We start from the raw sequence: 19,072 nt of genomic DNA on the forward strand, positions 1-19,072 counted from the left end.
CTAACTTCAGATTTCTGCCCTAGGTTGGTTTTGAATTCGGAGTGCCTGGGGTGGTGCTTTGATCCAATGACTATAACATCCTCAGTTAGCTTCTCTCTCCACACATGCTCAGTGTAATTGATTAGGCATGTAAGCCCAAGGTCTTGTCTACACTGCTACTTTACAGCGCTGCAACTTTCTCGCTCCGGGGTCTGAAAAAACACCCCCCTGAGCACTGCAAGTTTCAGCTCTGTAAAGTGGCAATGTAGACAGTGCACCAGCGCTGGGAGCCGTGCACTTGTGCTGGTAGCTCCTCCCCTCATGGGGGTGGGTTTTTTTACAGAGATGGGAGAGCTCTCCCCCAGCTCTAGTGCCGCGACTGCACAGCCACGTTAAAGCGCTGCCATGGCTGCGCTTTAACATTGCTGGTGAAGACATACCCTTAGAGTAGATAACTGGAGAAGCAAACGCTCTTTCAATTAACATTTTAATTTGATATCCCCCGCCAAAGCGCTGGTGGGTGCCATGTTCTCAGTTGTGGTGATTCTGGTGCGGCGGTCTGAGCGCTGGTTTGATCTCTATCTGTGAGCAAAAAAACATATCCAGAATGTGTCAACTTTAAGAAAATCTGCTTCCCCCTCCTTCCTCTTCCCCCCACCCCCAGGTGACCAGATACCAAGTGTGAAAAATCGGGACGGGGGTGGAATGTAATAGGTTCCTATATAAGCAAAAGCCCCAAATATCGGGACTGTCCCTATAAAATCGGGACATCTGGTCACCCTGCCCCACCTCCCCAATTGGGGACTGTATCTTGTGAACCATTGGTCAAAAGGCCTCAAATTTGGATCACTGGCCATATCACACAACCCCATGTGGTGAACCAAATTTCAAGGGCATCTGATTAACTGTATGGGTTTTAGAGCGCTTAGAACAACTGAGCTTTATACAGGATTTTGGTCCTAACCTTAACTATAGCAGAGCTATAGTGCTACTATAATCTAGGAAATGCTTCTGATGGTCTTAGATTTTTGTTACAAAAATTAGATTTTGGGGGTTGGGGGGGCAGTTTTGACTGGATAGTATTTAAGATGTAGCAGGAATAGTGTTCATTAATTCACTTGTATGGGTTCTTAAAATCATCCCAGCAATAAATTTAGAGTGGACAGAATTATAGCCAACCTGAGGTTTGATCCATCATCTCTAGGGCTGCAGATTTGTCATGGCATTTTTTATCAAAAATTCCAGAACAGTCATGATAAATTTACTCAAAATGAATGGGTTTAGGAGAAATGATGTGTAAAGTCACAGTTATGAAAATTAAAATATCTGTACTTCCTTAAATAAAATATACATAAATCCCTTCCCTCTACAAGCACAGTGAGATGCAAAGGAATCTTTTTATTATTTATTATCTTAATTTGGTTTTAACAATAATGATGTGAAATGAAGTGACACCCTTTTTAAAAATAGAACTAGAGGAAATGACAGGCATGTGGTGCATGGTACAGTTGTATATTTAAGTTTATTCTGGTATAAGATGTTTGTTTTATACCTTGGTGGAACACTGGTCATCCTGAAGTACATGCTGAAAATGATTTTTCTGCATCAGCACTATTTACTGGCATAGTCAAACATGAGAGAGCAATCACGGCAAGTGTTTGCAATCTCGTTTCAGATTTCTCCAAAACTGAAAAGTTGTTACTTTGCATTTCGTGGACAGTTTTGAAGTAAGCATGGTATTCATGCAGTGCTACGCTATTATCTTCAAAAAGTGTATTAGCCTCAGACATTTCTCTCTCAGGTGTGATGAGATATTTTGTTTGATTTGGGTCACATACTAGACAAGCATTGAAAAATGTTGCTGCAGGCTAACTAAATGCGGCAGTAGAGTTTCACTGCATGTATCTTTCAATTTTTTCAGCGCTATTACGGAGTGCTTCTTTGCCCGCTACATGCTTACCTTCATTGGCACTGCTCTTCACTCACATGCATGTGCATATCACAGGTTCTTTATATTTTATCAAGGTATGAATGGTAGGTGGTTCATACCTTTGCAAGATATTCATCTGTTTAAGGACTTCTAGTAACTGGAATAAATAGATGACATCTGCAACGCACAAACTGCTTGAGTGATTGCTCTCTTCTTTGAAAAAGGAAATGTAGTTCTCTGTGAGAGCTAAGTGGAAACACAATGTTAGTCCAGTTATAACGTGCTGAAACAGTAGGTTTATTTCCTTCATCTTCTTGATGCATACAGAAGCAAGCTTTACATGCAGGGCAGGCTGTAAATGTTTGTTTCACGACAACCACGTCATTTCCTTTTTCAAGGTTTTTATGCCACATGTCACCAACCAGGTTTAGGTGAACAACACATGTCGCATGCGCTTTCATGCTCTGCTCTGCGCCCTGGCCTTTTTCATATATGTTGTGTTGTCTGATACAACTGCAGTGATCTGGTCAAAGGAAACTTTGTATTTATCCAGTGTTTCCCAGGTTGCTTGGCTAATAGTCTTAAAGTTCAGAGTCCAATGCCCCACAATCCAACAGAAGTACACTTAATTTCAGTTCGTGTTTCCATTGTGGTTTGCTGAAAACAGTGAATGTTGATTTTCTGCATCAGTGGTCTCAGGTGACGATGGTGATTCGATCCCAAATCTTTAGCTTATCTTTATTTTCTCTTATGTAATTTTCAAATATTCTTGGAAAATAGAATTTCTGTAAATGGCTCTAACTTGGTATGATTCTAACATTTTTCAGGTTACACTGTAAATACTCCTTTAGGGTACATTGTCAGGGGCTTTTGATGGCAGATTTGCTGAACAGAGCTTCAGTAAGCTTTACAATGTTCGGTCTGTCTATGAAGTTGCTCCTCTGTTTCCTCAAACATCTGACAAAGTTTCTTGCACTTCTCATTCTCTGCTCTCTCCAGATTTCAAGACCTCTATTTTACATTTGTGGGATGCTGTCTCCAAATGTCTATCTCAGCTTGCCTGACTCTAAATTCCTGGTACTCTGTATGTTGGGGGGGAATAAATCGCCACTTTTATTAAGCTATTTTTGAGATATTGTGCAGATTGGTGCCTTGCACTTGTGTGATATTTTACCTGTAATCAACACCATAATTTTAGACTAAATCCTTTGTTTGCAAAGTAGCATTGTGCTTATAGTATTGCTAAGGAAAACAGCTGACTTGTCAACCATAAATTATGTAATAGATAATTTGCACAACTATCAAAAATGCAACATAAATTAACTGTTACATAATTTGTTCAGTTAAGAAAAACATGATTTTTAGTAGGCAAGTTCAATACACTTGATTAGTGTTCCCAGCCTTTTCACTAAGGTGACCCACCAACTATTTGTTGTGTGTTGGTGTGTTTGTTTTTTTTTCCCAACCCACCTATGATCAAAATTCAGGGGTGGGGTGGGGACTGTTAGTCCTGTGTCTTTCTCCTCCTTGTCCTGCAGAAACAATGGGTTATATATAAAATAACATGCATCCTATTACTTTACTCAACTAACAAAATGCCCTCATGTCTAATAAGGTACTGTTTACATGAAGCTCTTTTCAAAGAGGTTTTTCAACCAGCATGGCTGAGACCTTCCTTTCATAAGACTAAGCCCGCTGGCAACTTGTCTCCCCAGATGAAGGATGCATGGGCATCTCTCTGCACCCCTAGCTATATTAGACCAGTCCTTTGTTCTTCCTCTCTTTGTTCATTGTTCCTGTTAATTTCTTGTGCTGAAGTCCCCGCAGTCTCTTTGTTAGCATTTGACTCAGAATGCACATAGACTTCCCTCGTAAGACATGCACGGTGGTCAGCCAGGGAGATAAGTGTGTCTCCCGTGTCCTATCTGGTGGAACCTGTTTTAAGACATGTTGCTCTGGGTGACCTGCCTTTCACTTCAAGGCTTTAAGAACATGATTTCCAGTGTATACATATCATTATATATTATCCACAAATACATTTTTACAAGATTATGACCACCAGTGTGACACAGGCTTTCAGTAGAGACCTTACATGACACTTTTTGGTGAACTAGTATGTAAATACCAGACCCAGAGGGTCCCTGTAACCTTTATGCACACTTGTGCCCTCTGCCAGTTGGCATCAAGAGGTCCTTGGGTCACAGCAAGCTCACACACACTTGTATAAACATTCTTCTCCACTAGCACTGAGTCACATGCACAGACTACATGGTCAAGGTCTCAAAAGTGAAGCAGCAGAGGTTTCCTGTGGGTTTTGGACTGGATTTGTCACCACAAGCCACAGGCTGGGGTGACTAGGTACCTTTTAGTTCATACCAGCAGAGTCTACATGGGGCAGTTAGACCACAGTGCCTTAGGGTGTTCTACAGCTTACCCTCCTAGTTACCAGCGTAGACTCCAGAACCCAGGTAGGTCCAGGGGTGTAATGAAGTGAGGCCAGGGGGACTAGCCCCCTCCTTTCTCCATCATGGAAGGAGAGAGGGTGAAGGGTGGAAATTTGCTGTGACTGGAGGGGGGGGCAGAGAGAGAGGAGCGTAAGTGAGGGGAGCTACTGAGAATGGGCAGCTGGTGCTCTGTACTGCTCTCCCACTCCTTGGTGGCTTTGTTTCAGGTTCTATTTGGATGGAAATTCAAATTCAATTACATGCATAAAAGCAGCATTTGAATTTATTAAATAAAATTACCTTAACTTTACTAGATAATATGAAAATGTTTATCAAACAGTTTATCAAAAGAGGTTTTACATTTAAAACTGATTGATTAAACAAAAGAAGTATGTGTAGGTGATGAATTGAACTGATTTTTTCTGGTCACCATGTTCTTCAATTTAGAACTAGTAGATCTTGCTGTCTCACATCTAGACTGGAAGAAGAAGAAAAGCTTTCCTGCTTTTGTCAACTCCCAATCAGTGTCTCAACTTTGAACAAACTAGTCATTGAGTTGAATAAGCTCTATTGCAAAAAATATTCTCTCTATCTGCAGAAGAGGCTACTGCTGTCCAAAGCTAGTTTAGCATTTTAGCAACCTCTGGTTCCAGGTGCTTAGGCGGTGATTTTCACCAGTTCAGTGGTTTTGACTTTCTTTAAAATTTGGCAGCAAATGCATACTCCTAAATATTTTTTGTATATAATTTAGATTAGATTATAGTAAAATTAGGCCTTAACATGTGTTATCAATTTCAAATTTAATTTTAAACAGGTTTATTTAAAAAAACTATTTTTAAATAAATATCTAATTTAAATCTAATTTTGTAAATATTTTTAATTAATTTTATATTTTTATTATTCTTGCTGTGTGTCAATAGTAATCCGTAATCAGTTTGAATTTTTTCTTTGTAGTGGCCTCTAATTTTAGAACTATTTCTTTATAAAAATTCTTGAAAATTTTCATAGGTGACTCAGGGTAGTAGTCGCCTATATGTGGGAGCTCAATACTTATTTCAGGTAATGTTCAGTACTCCATAGTTTATTCCATGAGAGGAAGAATACATTATATATAGGCTCTTCATATTCCTGCTTGTGAGAATGTGCCACTAATGCAATCTACATGATGGAAGCTTCTCCAAGCGATGCCTGGCAGAGGAGCATTTTTGTGCCCTCTCCTACCCCTTAGCATTCAGATGTTCTGAGGGTGAGGCTATAAAAAGAAACATGGTACCTACAACACCAGATGTAAATTAACCTCACTGGGTCTGATGGACCTGGAGCTTTGATAGGTTGTTGTTTTTTTAAATAGAGTTGTTCTTCTATTATAGTTTTACTGATAAGTGATAGTGTTAGAGTGAGGAGTTACAGTTATTTTAGGGTTCCATGCAGGATGACTGATCTAAAAAAGAAGTAAGTGGATTTTAAGATGTGCTTTCCTGTCTGGCAGTTTTCCAACTTTGGACAATGATGTGAAGTAACTAGCATGTCTTGGCAAAGGCTCTCTGCTCTAGGTTTATATCTAGAGCATGTAAGGAGAGATAGAACAGACTTCGCACACTCTTATTTCAGGAAGACCTATTAGATAAGCCTCTCAGATTTGAGAAGTTGGAGCATGAAGAAAAAATAGTTGTATCTGCTCCATTTTAAGCATCTGACCAGATTAAGGTGCCTCAGACAACTGGAATTGGTACCAGAATTACCTCTGTGTACTCTGGCAGTCTGAGCATTAGATCTGCTCGAGGCTCCTACGGTATCAGTTGTGGTTCTGAGGAAGAAGGCTGCTGCTAAGACAACCACTGTTAGGGCCAGATCTCATACAGGTGATTCATTGGATCCATGGTACTGGGATCTGTTCTCCTCTGTTCCTAGACAAAAGTCAGGATTGTTTCCACAAGGCAAACCTTGCCTAACAGCTGAAGTTGCAAATACTAGGATTTTCTTGGAGCCAAAGATGTCTAAAGGCATGAGACTGGCATAGACAGTAGTATTGGTTTTAGCATCAATATCAGAACTGATAAAGGCTTATCAATGTCTACCACAGGGAAATGAGTCTTCTCATTTGGATCTGGAGGCTCTCTCTTGTGGGGGGGTGAGGGGGGGGAGAGAGAGAGGTTCTGATAGTTATTTCTTGGGCCTCTACTCCTGAGAAGAGGGGCAGGTCAGACGACATTTTGTCTTTTTTTCTCCATAGTTGTTGCCTCTTCCCAAGATTCCAAAGGGATCCCTGAGCAAATCTTTTCCTCCCTTAGGACTGACTTGTTCTCAGGTTCTGTTGCTGTCAAAAAAACAAAAAAATCTGTTATGGATCTGAGATCGGATCTGCAATCCGAAGAGGATCCGAACAACCCAAAGAGCCTAGGTTTCAACCACTTAGGTCAGGATTTTTTCCACCTTGTGGATCTTTTGGATCTCCTCATCCTATGGGCATGTTTCCAGACTGGGGTTCTGACAGGCTCCGTAGCCATATTGGCCCCCATGTAAGGAATTTATGGGATCTCCCCAGTATGGCTGATATAGAAGTGTGCCTGCTTCCAAAAATCAGATCAAGACCTCTGGGATCCAGTAGCTGCAGATGAATCTGCTACTCCTACTGTAGTATCTGATATCCTATCAAAGGAAGATGAGAAAGTAGTTGAGCACATGGAACAGCAGCAGTCAGAGAATGTGATTCAGACAGATTCTTCCCAGAATGAAAATGTGGGCATAATTTCATCTTCAGAATATACTCTCCAGTTCCACAACCTTGATCATATTCCTTTATTGTTAATTATTTTCTGTGACAGTGGAGGAAGCATCACATCCTGTTTCTCATATTTTGGGAGCTCCCTCAGAAAACAGAGTATTTTTGCCTAGTTTGAATAGTCTTTTACAACCTACAAAAAGCTATTTGAGCCACTCCAGCTTCCTGTCAACCTATATCTGAAAAAGCTGATGAACTGTACCAGTTACCACATAAGGTGTTTTTATTTTCTTACTCATCCCATTCCAGATTCTTTAGTGGTAGCAGCTATGAGCAACAGGTATGGTGGAAGCCAAGCACATTCTACACCCTACGACAGGGAGGGAAAGAAATTGGGTGCCTTAGGGAGGAAGATGTTTTCTTTGGCTGGTATTAGGATAGCTAATATCAGGCTGCTGTGTCCTATTCTGAGTTTCATTTATGGGATAAGAGGACCACTTATAGAATGCTCTTAGAGCCTCTTTTGATGCTTTGGATTCTGGTGCTAGAGCTTTATCATCTACTGTCACGTTGAGAAGATATGCTTGGTTAAGATCTTCTACTTTAGCTACACAGCTAAAATTAAAAGTTGAGGACCTTCTGCTTTTATGGTGACTGACGTCAGTAATAAAACTGATCTTTTGGAGACTTTTTTAAAAAGACAAGATTGACTGCTCATTCTCTTGGATTATATTCTACTTCCGGAAGAAGACAATCTACTTTTTCATTTAGGTATCAGAGGCAATTCTGTAATCCTCCGTTGTCTCGGTATTTTATTTGTCACACAGGCATCAACAGCCTGCTTCCTCTCAGACCCAGCAGAAGAAAGTCATTTCAACCTCAAAGTCAAAGTAGTCTTCAGCTACTATATCATTGTTGAATTGGAGAACTCAAATTTGACATGAGACTCAAGTGTGGCCAGCTAATCGGCATTAGTCTTTCCTACCCTTTTGTTTGGGGACAGTCTGACTCATTTTGCAAGCCATTGGAGTCTGATAACAACCAACAAATTGGTATTCTCCAAATGATTCAATGAGTGGGAATATGCAGAGGCCGCTCAAAGAAAAAATGAAGGTTGGTTACTTACAGCCAGAGTTCTTTGAGATGTATTTTTTTTCCTTCACATTCTCTGCCCTCCTTTTCTTTTTGAGTCTTTACAGATAGTTTCTCTGAGACAACAGTGGAAGGAACAGAGGTGGTAGAGGGCACTGTGTGCCCCCTTTTTATAGCCTCACTCTCAGAACGTTTGCAAATAGGGACAGGAGGAGTGGAAGGGGGCATGCGAGCGCTTCAACAGGCACTGCTTAGAGAAGGTTCCACAGACTAGGCTACATTGGCAGGCATGTTCCCGTGAGTGTGACTATTCCAGTTATAAGTAAGTATCCTTCATTTCTTAAAGACCTGAAAGAGATGAGAGAGAACTGAGTTTGTACTTTTTCTTGCTGAAAGGAGGCCTGAAAAAAAAATGCCACAAGCATGTTCTTTTGGTTTTGTTTGTGAAATCTGGAATCTCAGTTCTTTTCTCTGCTGTTTTTGCTGGAAGTCCTTGGGTGGCCTACAGAACATCTGTCAGTTATGGAGAGAATTCATTCAGTTTCAGTTTAGGGTTAGTGTGCACCCACTATAACCAATTCAGGAATTTTGGTTTCAACACTTACTAATAGTGTACCCTGCTTCTTTTTTTAGTAGTAGTAGTGCTTAGTATAGTTAGGCCTTTATGATATACTTGGTACCTCTTTACCGTTAATAGCTATCCTAAACCGTGTTACATTCCCAGCGGCCTTGCAAAATGTGACTCAAGGTGATGCTTAGTCTGTCACTGAAAATTATCACCACCCAAGACACCCATTTACAGTCTATGGGGTAATACATTAAATTAGTGATGTACTTCAGGAATCCATTTTAATTATATAAGGTGTTAAAATCTGTCTTTTTAACAGGATGTACATTTTGAAGATGAAAAAGGATAACTTATGGTTTTACAGAATATAAAGAAATATTGTCTGACATGACGGCAAAAAATGTAAGTATAAGCTGAAAGGTCTACCAGTAGCTCTGGCCTTTTGAATTTGGCCAGGAATTAATTGTGATATTAGTGTGAATTATAATACATGGATGTTGTGTGTATGAGAACCCCCTATCATGACAGTATAAACACTTCCCCAGTATTTTAAAAATATCTATCTTTCACAGCCCATAGAATTAGCTTGATTAATTAACAGGTGTTTTTCCTCAACATTTCTGTTAACAGGTAGCACAAAAGCTAAGTCTAAGAAATAAGTCTTGCATTTATTTCTGAAAAATGATGAGCTTCATGGTCATTTTTTCAAGAGTGAGTTCTATAGACTTTGTCCAACTCCTGTGAAAGTTCTGTCTTCTGTGCACAAGTCCCCTCCAACTAATTGACAGTTTAAATGTTTTAGTTGAACATAACTGTCATGGGAGTTTGGGGTTATGGAGCTCAAATCTTGCTATTTTTCTTCCTTCATCCAATCTTTCCTTTTAGTTCCTACAGCTGAAAAGCTTCCTCCAGGCTTTGTCTCACATCTTAATTACTGCAGCCTCTTTCCTGTGATATTCCTACACTCACATCTTCCTCTTTTGGTTCATACAAAATGCAGTTGCCAAGCTTTTTTGCCCAGAGCTTTCACCATGTTTTGCATATCTCCACTGGCACTTCAATTTTCCATTGCATCAAATTCAAGTTTCTTGTCCTCACTTTTAAGGTCCTTCATGTAACTCTCCCCCTCCCTGTTTAATCTCATTTTGTGTGGGTCTCATGCCCATTTCCTCCCCTCTGCCAATGATGCCAGCCTTGTCTGCTTCCTTACTCATGAAACACGCTTTCTGAACTCATGTGTAAGGCTAGTACTTCCTCCTCCTTCAAATCCCTCTTGAGGTATTTACCATGTGTGATGGGTTGGGTCACAAAGACCTCCTTGGGACTGCCATCTGATGTGCTGGGACTACCTCTAAGCCCGTTTTCCCTGGCAGCTTGGGACTTCAGTACCCTGCCTTGTTGAGCCAGACACACTAGCCTGCTGCAAACCGAGGCCCAGGTCTGAACCACATCCCCCCAAAAACCGCAGGCTTAACTGAAAACAGCTTAAGAAGTGCTCCTGTCTCCAACACCCAGATACCCAGTTCCCATTGGGGTCCAAACCTCAAATAATTCCATTTTACTCTGTATAAAGCTTATACAGGGTAAACTCTTAAATTGTTCGCCCTCTATAACACTGATAGAGCTGTTTGCTCCCCCAGGAATTAATTACTTGCTCTCGATTAATTAATAAGTAAAAAGTGATTTTATTAAATATTAAAAAGTAGGATTTAAGTGGTTCCAAGTAATAACAGACAGAACAAAGTAAGTTACCAAGCAAAAATGTTTAAGTCCCGGCTTGACAAAGCCTTGGCTGGGATGATTTAGTCAATGTTGACCCTGCTTTAACAGGGGATTGGACTAGATGACCTCCTGAGGTCTCTTCCAACCCTAATATTCTATGATTCTAGGAAAATAAAATAAAACACGCAAGTCTAAGCCTAATACAGTACAAAACTAAATGCAGGTAAATCTCCCCCTCAGAGATGTTCCAATAAGCTTCTTTTACAGACTAGACTTTCTCCTAGTCTGGGTCCAGCAATCACTCTCACCCATGGGCAGCAAGTTCTATGGACCCGTGGTGCCTGGGCACCAGGAATATTCCTGTCCCACGGGCCCGTCTCCAGCAAAGTTTCCCACCCCCCCACACACACACACTCCCCCCACGCTTCTCCCTGCCCACCTGCCGCCCCCGGGCAATTTAATACAGCCTGGGGGCTCCCGCCGCCACCCAGCAGCGCAGTGGGGCTTCCTGCACGCTCGTTCCACTATGGCTGCCAGCAAGACCTTGCAGCCCATGTGGCGGGGTTGTGCTGCTGTGCGCTGCCCCCACCCCAAACGCCCCTGCGGCCAATAGGAAGCTGCAGGGGCAGTGCCTGGAGACAACAGCATGAGGAGACCCCCCCGCCTAGGAGCTGCTGCCGGAGGGGGTGCCCCAGGTAAGCATCGAACCCCCCCCATCCACTTCCAGAGCCTGCACCCACACCCCCTCCGCAAACACACCCTTTGGCCTCCAAATTTCCTCCTGCACCCCCACCCCTGCACCCCCTCTCACCCCCAAACTCCCTCCCAGAGCCTGCACCCATCACCCCTATCCTGCACCCCCATCCTGCACCCCGCACCCCTTCCCCCCTAACTCCCTCTTCCACTCCCACCCCTCCCCTGGACCTACTTTTATCCCCAAACTCCCTCCCAGAGCCTGCACACCCACCCCCTCCTGCACCCCTGCCCAGAGCCTGCACTCAGCACCCAAACTTGTTCCCAGAGCCTGTACTCCAGACCCCCTCCCCCACCCAAATTCCCTTCCAGAGCCTGCACCCCCCTGCACCCCAATCCCCTGCCCCAGCCCAGAGCTTGCACCCAAACTCCCTCCCAGAGCCCGACCCCTCACACCCCCTGCACCCAAACTCCCTCCCAGAGCCTGACCTCTCACCCCTTCTGCACCCAAACTCCCTCTCACAGTCTGCATCCCCACCCCCTCGTGTACCCCAATCGCCTGAACCCCAGACCCCCTCCCAGAGCCTTAGGCAGGTGTGTGGGGGGAGTTTGCGGGACGGGGGGGTTCTGGGCACCACCAAAATTTCTACAAACCTGCTGCCCTTGCTCACACCCCTTTGTTCCAGTTTCTTTCAGGCATCTCTTTGGGGTGGAGGGGCTATCTATCCAGCTGAAGACAAAATGGAGGGGTTTCCAGGGCCTTATATAGTCTTTCTCTTGTGCAACTTCACAGCCACAAGATGGTGTCTCTAGCCAACTGGGCAAGTCACATGTCTATGAATGATTCAGCTTTTTGCAGGCCGACGCCATTGTTTACATGTTCGTTTGAATGTTCCCAGAAAAACTCAGATGTGGATTGGCGTCTCCCAAAGTCCATTGTTAGTTAAGTTCTCCCAATTACTGGAATAACTCCTTCACACTATGTTGACCAAATCTGTCTTGGGGGCTTCCTACAGCAGACACTTTAAATACAAGCATAGAGCCAGTGCATCATAACTTCAGATATAAAAATGATACATGCATACAAATAGGATGAATATATTCAGTAGATCATAACCTTTGTAAAGATATGTTACATGGCATATCTAGCATAAAACATATTCCAGTTGTGTCATATTTACCCTCATAAGCATATTTCTATAAAGCATTATGGGGTGCAATGTCACTCCATGATATCTCCCTATCCACAAGGCAAAATCAGATAAATAACTGATTCCTGTTTAATTTTAAGGGGGAGGAATATTTTCTAGTGAGTTAGAACCATTAAATTCTGACCTGACCATGTACTGTTGTATAAATTTGATTGTTACAGTTGCATAAAGAGACCGTGTTAGAGGAGGAAAAATCCTAGGAAATGCTTTCAGGAAGGTGCTAGTACCTAGTTACATTTTTTAATCCTGAGCATATAGCTGCTCTGAGTCTTGAAGATGAACTTAGAAATAAGACTATATTTTACAAAAAATTTTATACTGCTATCGCTCAAATGAATTTTTTTTGCCATTTGAAATGGAGCAGATACTTCTGCCATAGACTTTGTACATCAGACTTCAGCTTACAGCAAATCATTGAGTGAGCTATAATGGTAATAGTGACTGAGGAATCCCAATCCTTTGCACAGTATTGTAGGAAACTACCTGTAATAGCTGTTCTGTTAATTTTAATGCTTTGTACTAATACAAAATTAACATCCAAGTCATTGTGTTTATTTGAATGTAGAATCTTTACCAGAGCCACTTATAACGTGTTGCTTCTGGAATTACTCTAGATTCTTTGTCTCAACAAAGAGGTATAGTAGGCATTTCTAAACAAAGTGTACTTAAGCAAATAAATACAAAACAAATAAAATGTTTACATACAAGCCAAGCTCTGATCGCTACAACTAAGAATAATTGTCATTATATAAATACCTAAGGCCTGGTCTACTCTTAAAAGTTTTTTGTCAGTGTAACTGTCAGTTAGGAGTGTTGCTTTAATAAAAAAAAAAAAAAAAAAAGTTTTTAAATCACATCCCTAACAGACATACTGTGCTGGCAAAAGCCCGAATGCAAGATGCAGTTATATTGACACAAATGTGCTTTTGCATCATAGTTTATTTAGTTGGGGAAGCTGGTAGTAAGTTATACCAGCGAAAGAACCCCTTTACTGGTATAAACTGCATCTCTGTTGGAGGGTTTGCTGGTATAGCTATATATACCAAGATCAGTTTTCAAGCAAACCCTTTCTGTTGTAGACAAGGCCTAAGGGCTTGGCTACACTTGCAAGTTACAGCGGAATAAAGGAGCCCCGGGCGCATTCGCTCACTACCCATCCACGCTGGCAAGGTATATAGAGCGCTCTAACTTCACGGCTACAGTGCTGCTGGTACTCCACCTCGGCTAGTGGAATAACGTTTGCTGGGCCGCAGCGCCAGTGTGAATGAGGTATTGCATTACTGTGCTCTGATTGACCTCTAGAAATGTCCCATAATCCCCTTAAGTCAAGTGGCCACTCTTGTCATTGTTTTGAACTCACTGTAGGAATGCAGATTTGCCCTTTCAAAGCTCTGTTTCTGACAGCTGGCTGCTTATCTGCTCTGGGACAAAGGAACCATCACTGAGGAATGCTGCCTGCTTTCAGTGAGTGAGTGAGAGAGGGGCCGGGGGGGGGGTGTGGAGTTATAGAGAGGGGAAGGAGGTCTCCTGCTGTCTGAGCTTACAAGACAGCATGCTGACACGCTCTCAGCCCCCCCAAAACCCACTCTCTCTGCCTCCACATACACACAACACATTCCCTGTCACACTCCACCCCCACCCCCTGCATTTGAAAAGCACTTTGCAGTCACTTGCATGCTGGGATAGCTATCACAATGCACTGCTCTTTGTGGCGCTGCAAGAGCTGCTCGTGTGGCCACGCCAGCGCGCTTCCAGCTGAGAGTGTAAACACTCGGCAGCGTTTTCCCTGCTGCAGTCTCCGAAGGCTGGTTTAACTCCCAGCGCTCTACAACTGCAAGTGTAGCCATGCCCCCAGATACACTTTTTGAAGTGTATCATTAATTCTGGTAATAGAATCAGTTTCCAATTATGACAGGTTTCAGAGTAGCAGCCGTGTTAGTCTGTATTCGCAAAAAGAAAAGGAGTACTTGTGGCACCTTAGAGACGAACACATTTATTTGAGCATAAGCATCCGATAAAGTGAGCTGTAGCTCACAAAAGCTTATGCTCAAATAGATTTGTTAGTCTCTAAGGTGCCACAAGTACTCCTTTTCAGTTTCCAATTAGTCACTCTGGCAAAATTCCCTTGTCAAGTACTGAGAAGGTACAAGAAATTGCCTTTCAGACTACAGAAGTGTCAACTGGATACAGTTAATTCTTCATGAGGTGTTGAAACCCCTGTCTGAAAGGTATAAATTAAATGTCTACACAGCCAACAGCATTTCTTTAGCTCCTCAGGTGCATTCTAAACCTCTTTTTACCTGGGATTTGTAGAATTACTGAAAACTAGTTAAATTGTAATAAAACAAATACTGTAACCTAGAAAGGGGGAAATGAGGTTTGTTTCGCTGCTTGATGATGTATAAAACAGTTTTTCAGTAAATGTATTTGCCCTTTAAACATTTCTAGTTCTTGTTCCCAATTGCTAGTTACAAAACTCATAGGTGATCATTCACTTTCACAATATGCATTGTTTCATTTTATTCATAAGGTGCAACATAAATGTTCAACATTTGTGGTGGAAATTATGAACAAGAAACTTGTCAGGTCACAGATTAAATTAATCATATCTTCACAAGTAGAAATTGAGTGATTTAAAACGCTTCAGACGTGTAAATTCTTGCAAAAGGTGAACAGAATATCTTTTTCAAAATGTTTTTTTAAAATATTGGCTATGAAAGAAAAGTGTTTTTTCTCTAATTTTCAATGTGAAAGTTCCTTTTTGAAAGTATCTTCAATTTATGTAGATTTTCTTGTAGATTCAATTTATCTTCAATTTATGTAGATTTTCTTGTCAATTTTCTCTGCTTGTTGGAGTTACATTCTTGTTCAGTATAGTTGTATATCTTCCTGAGCTAGGGTGTGGCACAGCTAAAACTGCAATCTTTAACCACAAGGCTGTGAAACACTTGACTGAAGGGAAACGGTATCTACTTTGTTCAGCTTTTAAATATATATCCAAAACCTGCAATCACTTAATTTTTGTGTGTGTAGCATTCCTACCCTGGATTGGGTTGCCAATCTTTTCTTTTTTGGGGTTGTTCCAGTTTTTGGTTACAGTTTGGGTGTGCTGAAGGGAGACATTCCCACATACCCCTCTTCTGTAGACATGTACCAAAATGACTTGGATCTTGTAAAAACATCATAATGAAACATAATGTGCTTGTATTTTGATGCAATATTGTGATGTTGCACCAAACTGCTATCCTTTTTCACTTAATATGACGGCTTGAACAAACTCAGGATCCTTTAGGCCTTCCACTTCTCTTAACTTTGAATGTTGTCTAAGATTCAGTTGGGTCTTCACTAGGCTGTTTTTAAACCTTTGGTATATAGGCTACATCGAAATAGAGTTATGTCTGCAGGGATTGTAACTCTTGAGCTGAGATGAGCATATCTGTTTCACTGAATGCTTTGTTTAGTGGTGAAAGTTAGTGTCACTGTTGTATTGAATACACTGTATACACTTTTGTATTGCTAAACTTCTGCTATAAATTTAAATCTTTTCAGTCCTTACAATAGAGAACAAAAACCTGAGACACTTCCTTTTATATTTTTACATATAGTTGTCTCTTTTTCTTACCTTAACTTTGTTGCCATCCTCCCCATTGCATGGACAGAGAATGAGAAATTAAATGTTTTTGAGCTTTAGTACAGGAAAAATCTTAAGTTCAAATCTTAATAAAAAATTATATGTAGCTTTCATATATTCCATCTAAGCACAATGATGAACCAACAGGAAAAAAAAGTACAATTGCAAAGCTGGAGTTGAAAACTTAAAAGCATTAACAAATCAAGATGTGCTCACTAAAAGCACAAGTGCCCAGACTAACCATAACTCTTGCCTCTCTCCTCCTCACAATCCTACTAGCTCTTATGTCTTGTACTTTTATAGTGCTGCTCGTCCCACTCTCTTCCCCTTTCCAGTCAGCTCCAGTCTCCTTGCCCAGCAATTCCTAGTTCCTCCCCACCACCGTGCTTCCAGTTCCCAGCGGTCCTGTGGAAAAAGTAGTTTTTATTTACATAATCACATACTATCATAATGCATAGATACAAAAGGGTCAAATTAACGTTGCACAGACAACTTTAATTCTGGCATTTCCTAACTTTTGAGTGCTAGAATTTGCATCCTGAAAGCTCTTTTAATGTAGTTTTTTGGATGTAACATTTTTGTTGAAAAAAATCATTTCAGCCTGTGGACCCATATTGACTCCCCCACATGGGTCTTCATCAGGGTTGGGATCTTTAGCTCCACAATATGGTCCCCTACCGCTTGAGTTAATAGAGCAATTGGTAGTTGTAGAATCTTCTATGCAAACCTGTCATTAGAGAGGGATGGAGAGATACATTTTGCCAGTGACTTTCACAGCTATTTGCTAGACAGCAAAGGAATGGTGAGGAATAATGGGTTACGTTCCTGGGAGCGTGGGAGTGAGTTATGTAGGGAGTGTGCTCTAGTGGTTAGACTTCCTTCCTCTGTCCCCAAAGCCATTCGTTGGCCCTCTCCCTTCCCCACTCCTCAGATCATGTCCAGGTTCCTTCTTTGCTCCTATCCTCCCACGGCTCCTATTCTCAACTTCTCTTAATCAGTCTACATTCAAGGCAGGTAGATTCCTCCTTGTCCTCCATACTGCCTGGGCACCAGTGGTGAGGCAGGCACTGAGAGCACAGAAGCGTGTCTTCCTGCACTCAGTTCTGGTGAGTGAGGCCACAATAGCCTCTGATAGACAAGAGGAGCAATTGCATAAAAAGTCCTGCTCCATTCCTCAATCCTTGGAATGAAGCATGCTTAGTCACTTTGTTGGAATAATGCCTGAGCAGTCTGGCTAGCATGTAAGAGCTGTGACAGGATGGCATGTGCCCAGTACAGACAGAATCTTCAGTGAGTTTAGCTGGCAATCTCTTGACAAGTCTCTACTGAATTGCAGTTTTTCAAAAGCTCATAAATAGGCCAAATTTGTGCAAATTGTTATGGTGATGGCAAAATGCATATTCCTGACACCATGGAGAAGCTGTGCTTCTCCCATGCCAAGTTTCAAGTCCCTAGTCCAAAGCATGGAGGTGCCAGAGCTTCTCAACTAAACAGTTTTAGAAATTTGTTTAACATTGGCAAAACAACAGATTTTTCATTCATAGAAATGGCCAAACCATTTTAGCTAAAACTTACCAGAAAAATTCAGCCTAGACAGTTTTTAAATTTGGCAGTTTCCAGCTGCTTATAACAAGATACTTAATGGGTGTTGGGTAACCTTAACTATAGGCGATGCTACCTGAACCACTTGTATATATCCATGTATAATCTGCAGAATCACCAAGAAGTCATACAGCAAACTTAAGTAATTGCATGATGCTTAACTCTTATCTGCCCTTTCCCATTATTTGTTGTATCTTGTCTAAAATTTAGATCAAGTTCTAAGGGGCAAGGAATATGGTGTATCTGCCTACAAAGCCCATAATATACTACTAGGAACTGTAGAATAATAGGTACTCAAGTTCCTCCTAGTTCATTGAACTAGGACAGGGGTTCTCAAACTGGGGGTCGGGACTCCTTAGGGGGTCACAAGCTGTCAGCCTCCAACCCAAACCCTGCTTTGCCTCCAGCATTTATAATAGTGTTAAATATATTTTAAAGTGTTTTTGATTTATAAGGGGGGGGGGTCACACTCAGAGGCTTGCTATATGAAAGGGGCACCAGTACAAAAGTTTGAGAACCACTGAACTAGGATATCTTATACAGGAATTCATAGTAGGTTCTGGGACAATGTAGAGGGTGGGCAGAAATCTTTTCCTTTTTCCAACTTTGATCCTGTGCCTTCACAATGAGAAAATCATAATTACAAATACACCTCTTCCAGAGCTGTCAAACCACTTCCTATATATGTGTTTCTCTGCTTACTCCTCACGTGGTTAAAAACTTTTACTGCGCTTTCCAGCTGTACAAAGCCACCACCTCTAAGAGTCAAAAGCCCTTGATCTTACGAGACGGCTAGCAGAGCTGTAAAAGCCAGTATAAGGAGAGGGTACGGCCCTTTCCAGGCTAAAGAATCTGGAGAGGTTGTGGGGAGGAGCTTTGACGACTCCCAGGTGGAATAGATATAAACAGAAATTGTCTCTGGGGAGGAAGGATTTTGTCACTCTGGTGAGATAAGGTTTGACCACTGGGTATGTTCATTATTCCATCTAGCACTTCGTTACATTTCTTGAATTATGCATTACATCATCATTTGTGTCTGTAAACGTGCAGGATATGTATAGATGCTAACTAAAAATACTAACTTTGCCACTCAAAGGCACTCCAGTCAGTTGGCCACGATTTTTTTTTTTTAAACCAAATTATTCAACTACCACAATCTTGGGGTGGGGGAGGGGAGAAAAGGAAAAAAATAACCCCAAAAGATACTGTTCAACAAACTGAGTTTGCAAGTAATTTTTATAATTTCATCTACTATATAGATTCAAGAAAACATATTTACAAATGTTTTTACTCTGTTGGCTTGATGCTAACAGCTGCAGATGCATGGGGTATGGTCACCTAATTGACTTACTGCTTTTTGAAAGTCATATCAGAAGCATATAGATACACATAGTCTCTTTAGCAGTTGCTCCTTTTCTCACATTCTACTTCTGCCTTCCTTCTCCATGCTCTGACATCTCTGCCTTTATGGATCATAT

General features: G+C 41.5%; 1 protein-coding gene across 10 annotated transcripts in view; it reads left to right on the plus strand.

The window, feature by feature from the left end:
* TFDP2 (transcription factor Dp-2) overlaps positions 1-19,072 on the plus strand; it is a 165,833-nt gene that overhangs the window by 17,955 nt on the left and 128,806 nt on the right. For 8 of the 10 annotated variants that reach the window (XM_075132200.1, XM_048863680.2, XM_075132203.1 and 5 more), the window contains exon 2: positions 9,055-9,137. The exons of 1 other annotated variant lie outside the window; for it this stretch is intronic. In XM_075132200.1, the coding sequence (XP_074988301.1) occupies positions 9,123-9,137 (15 nt within the window). In that variant the 5' untranslated portion in view covers positions 9,055-9,122. Of the gene's footprint in view, positions 1-9,054; positions 9,138-19,072 lie in introns of those variants that run through there. One more of the 10 variants, XM_048863681.2, reaches the window with a different exon arrangement.

Source organism: Caretta caretta, chromosome 9, assembly GCF_965140235.1.
Source record: "Caretta caretta isolate rCarCar2 chromosome 9, rCarCar1.hap1, whole genome shotgun sequence".
Classification (NCBI taxonomy): Eukaryota; Metazoa; Chordata; order Testudines; family Cheloniidae; genus Caretta; species Caretta caretta.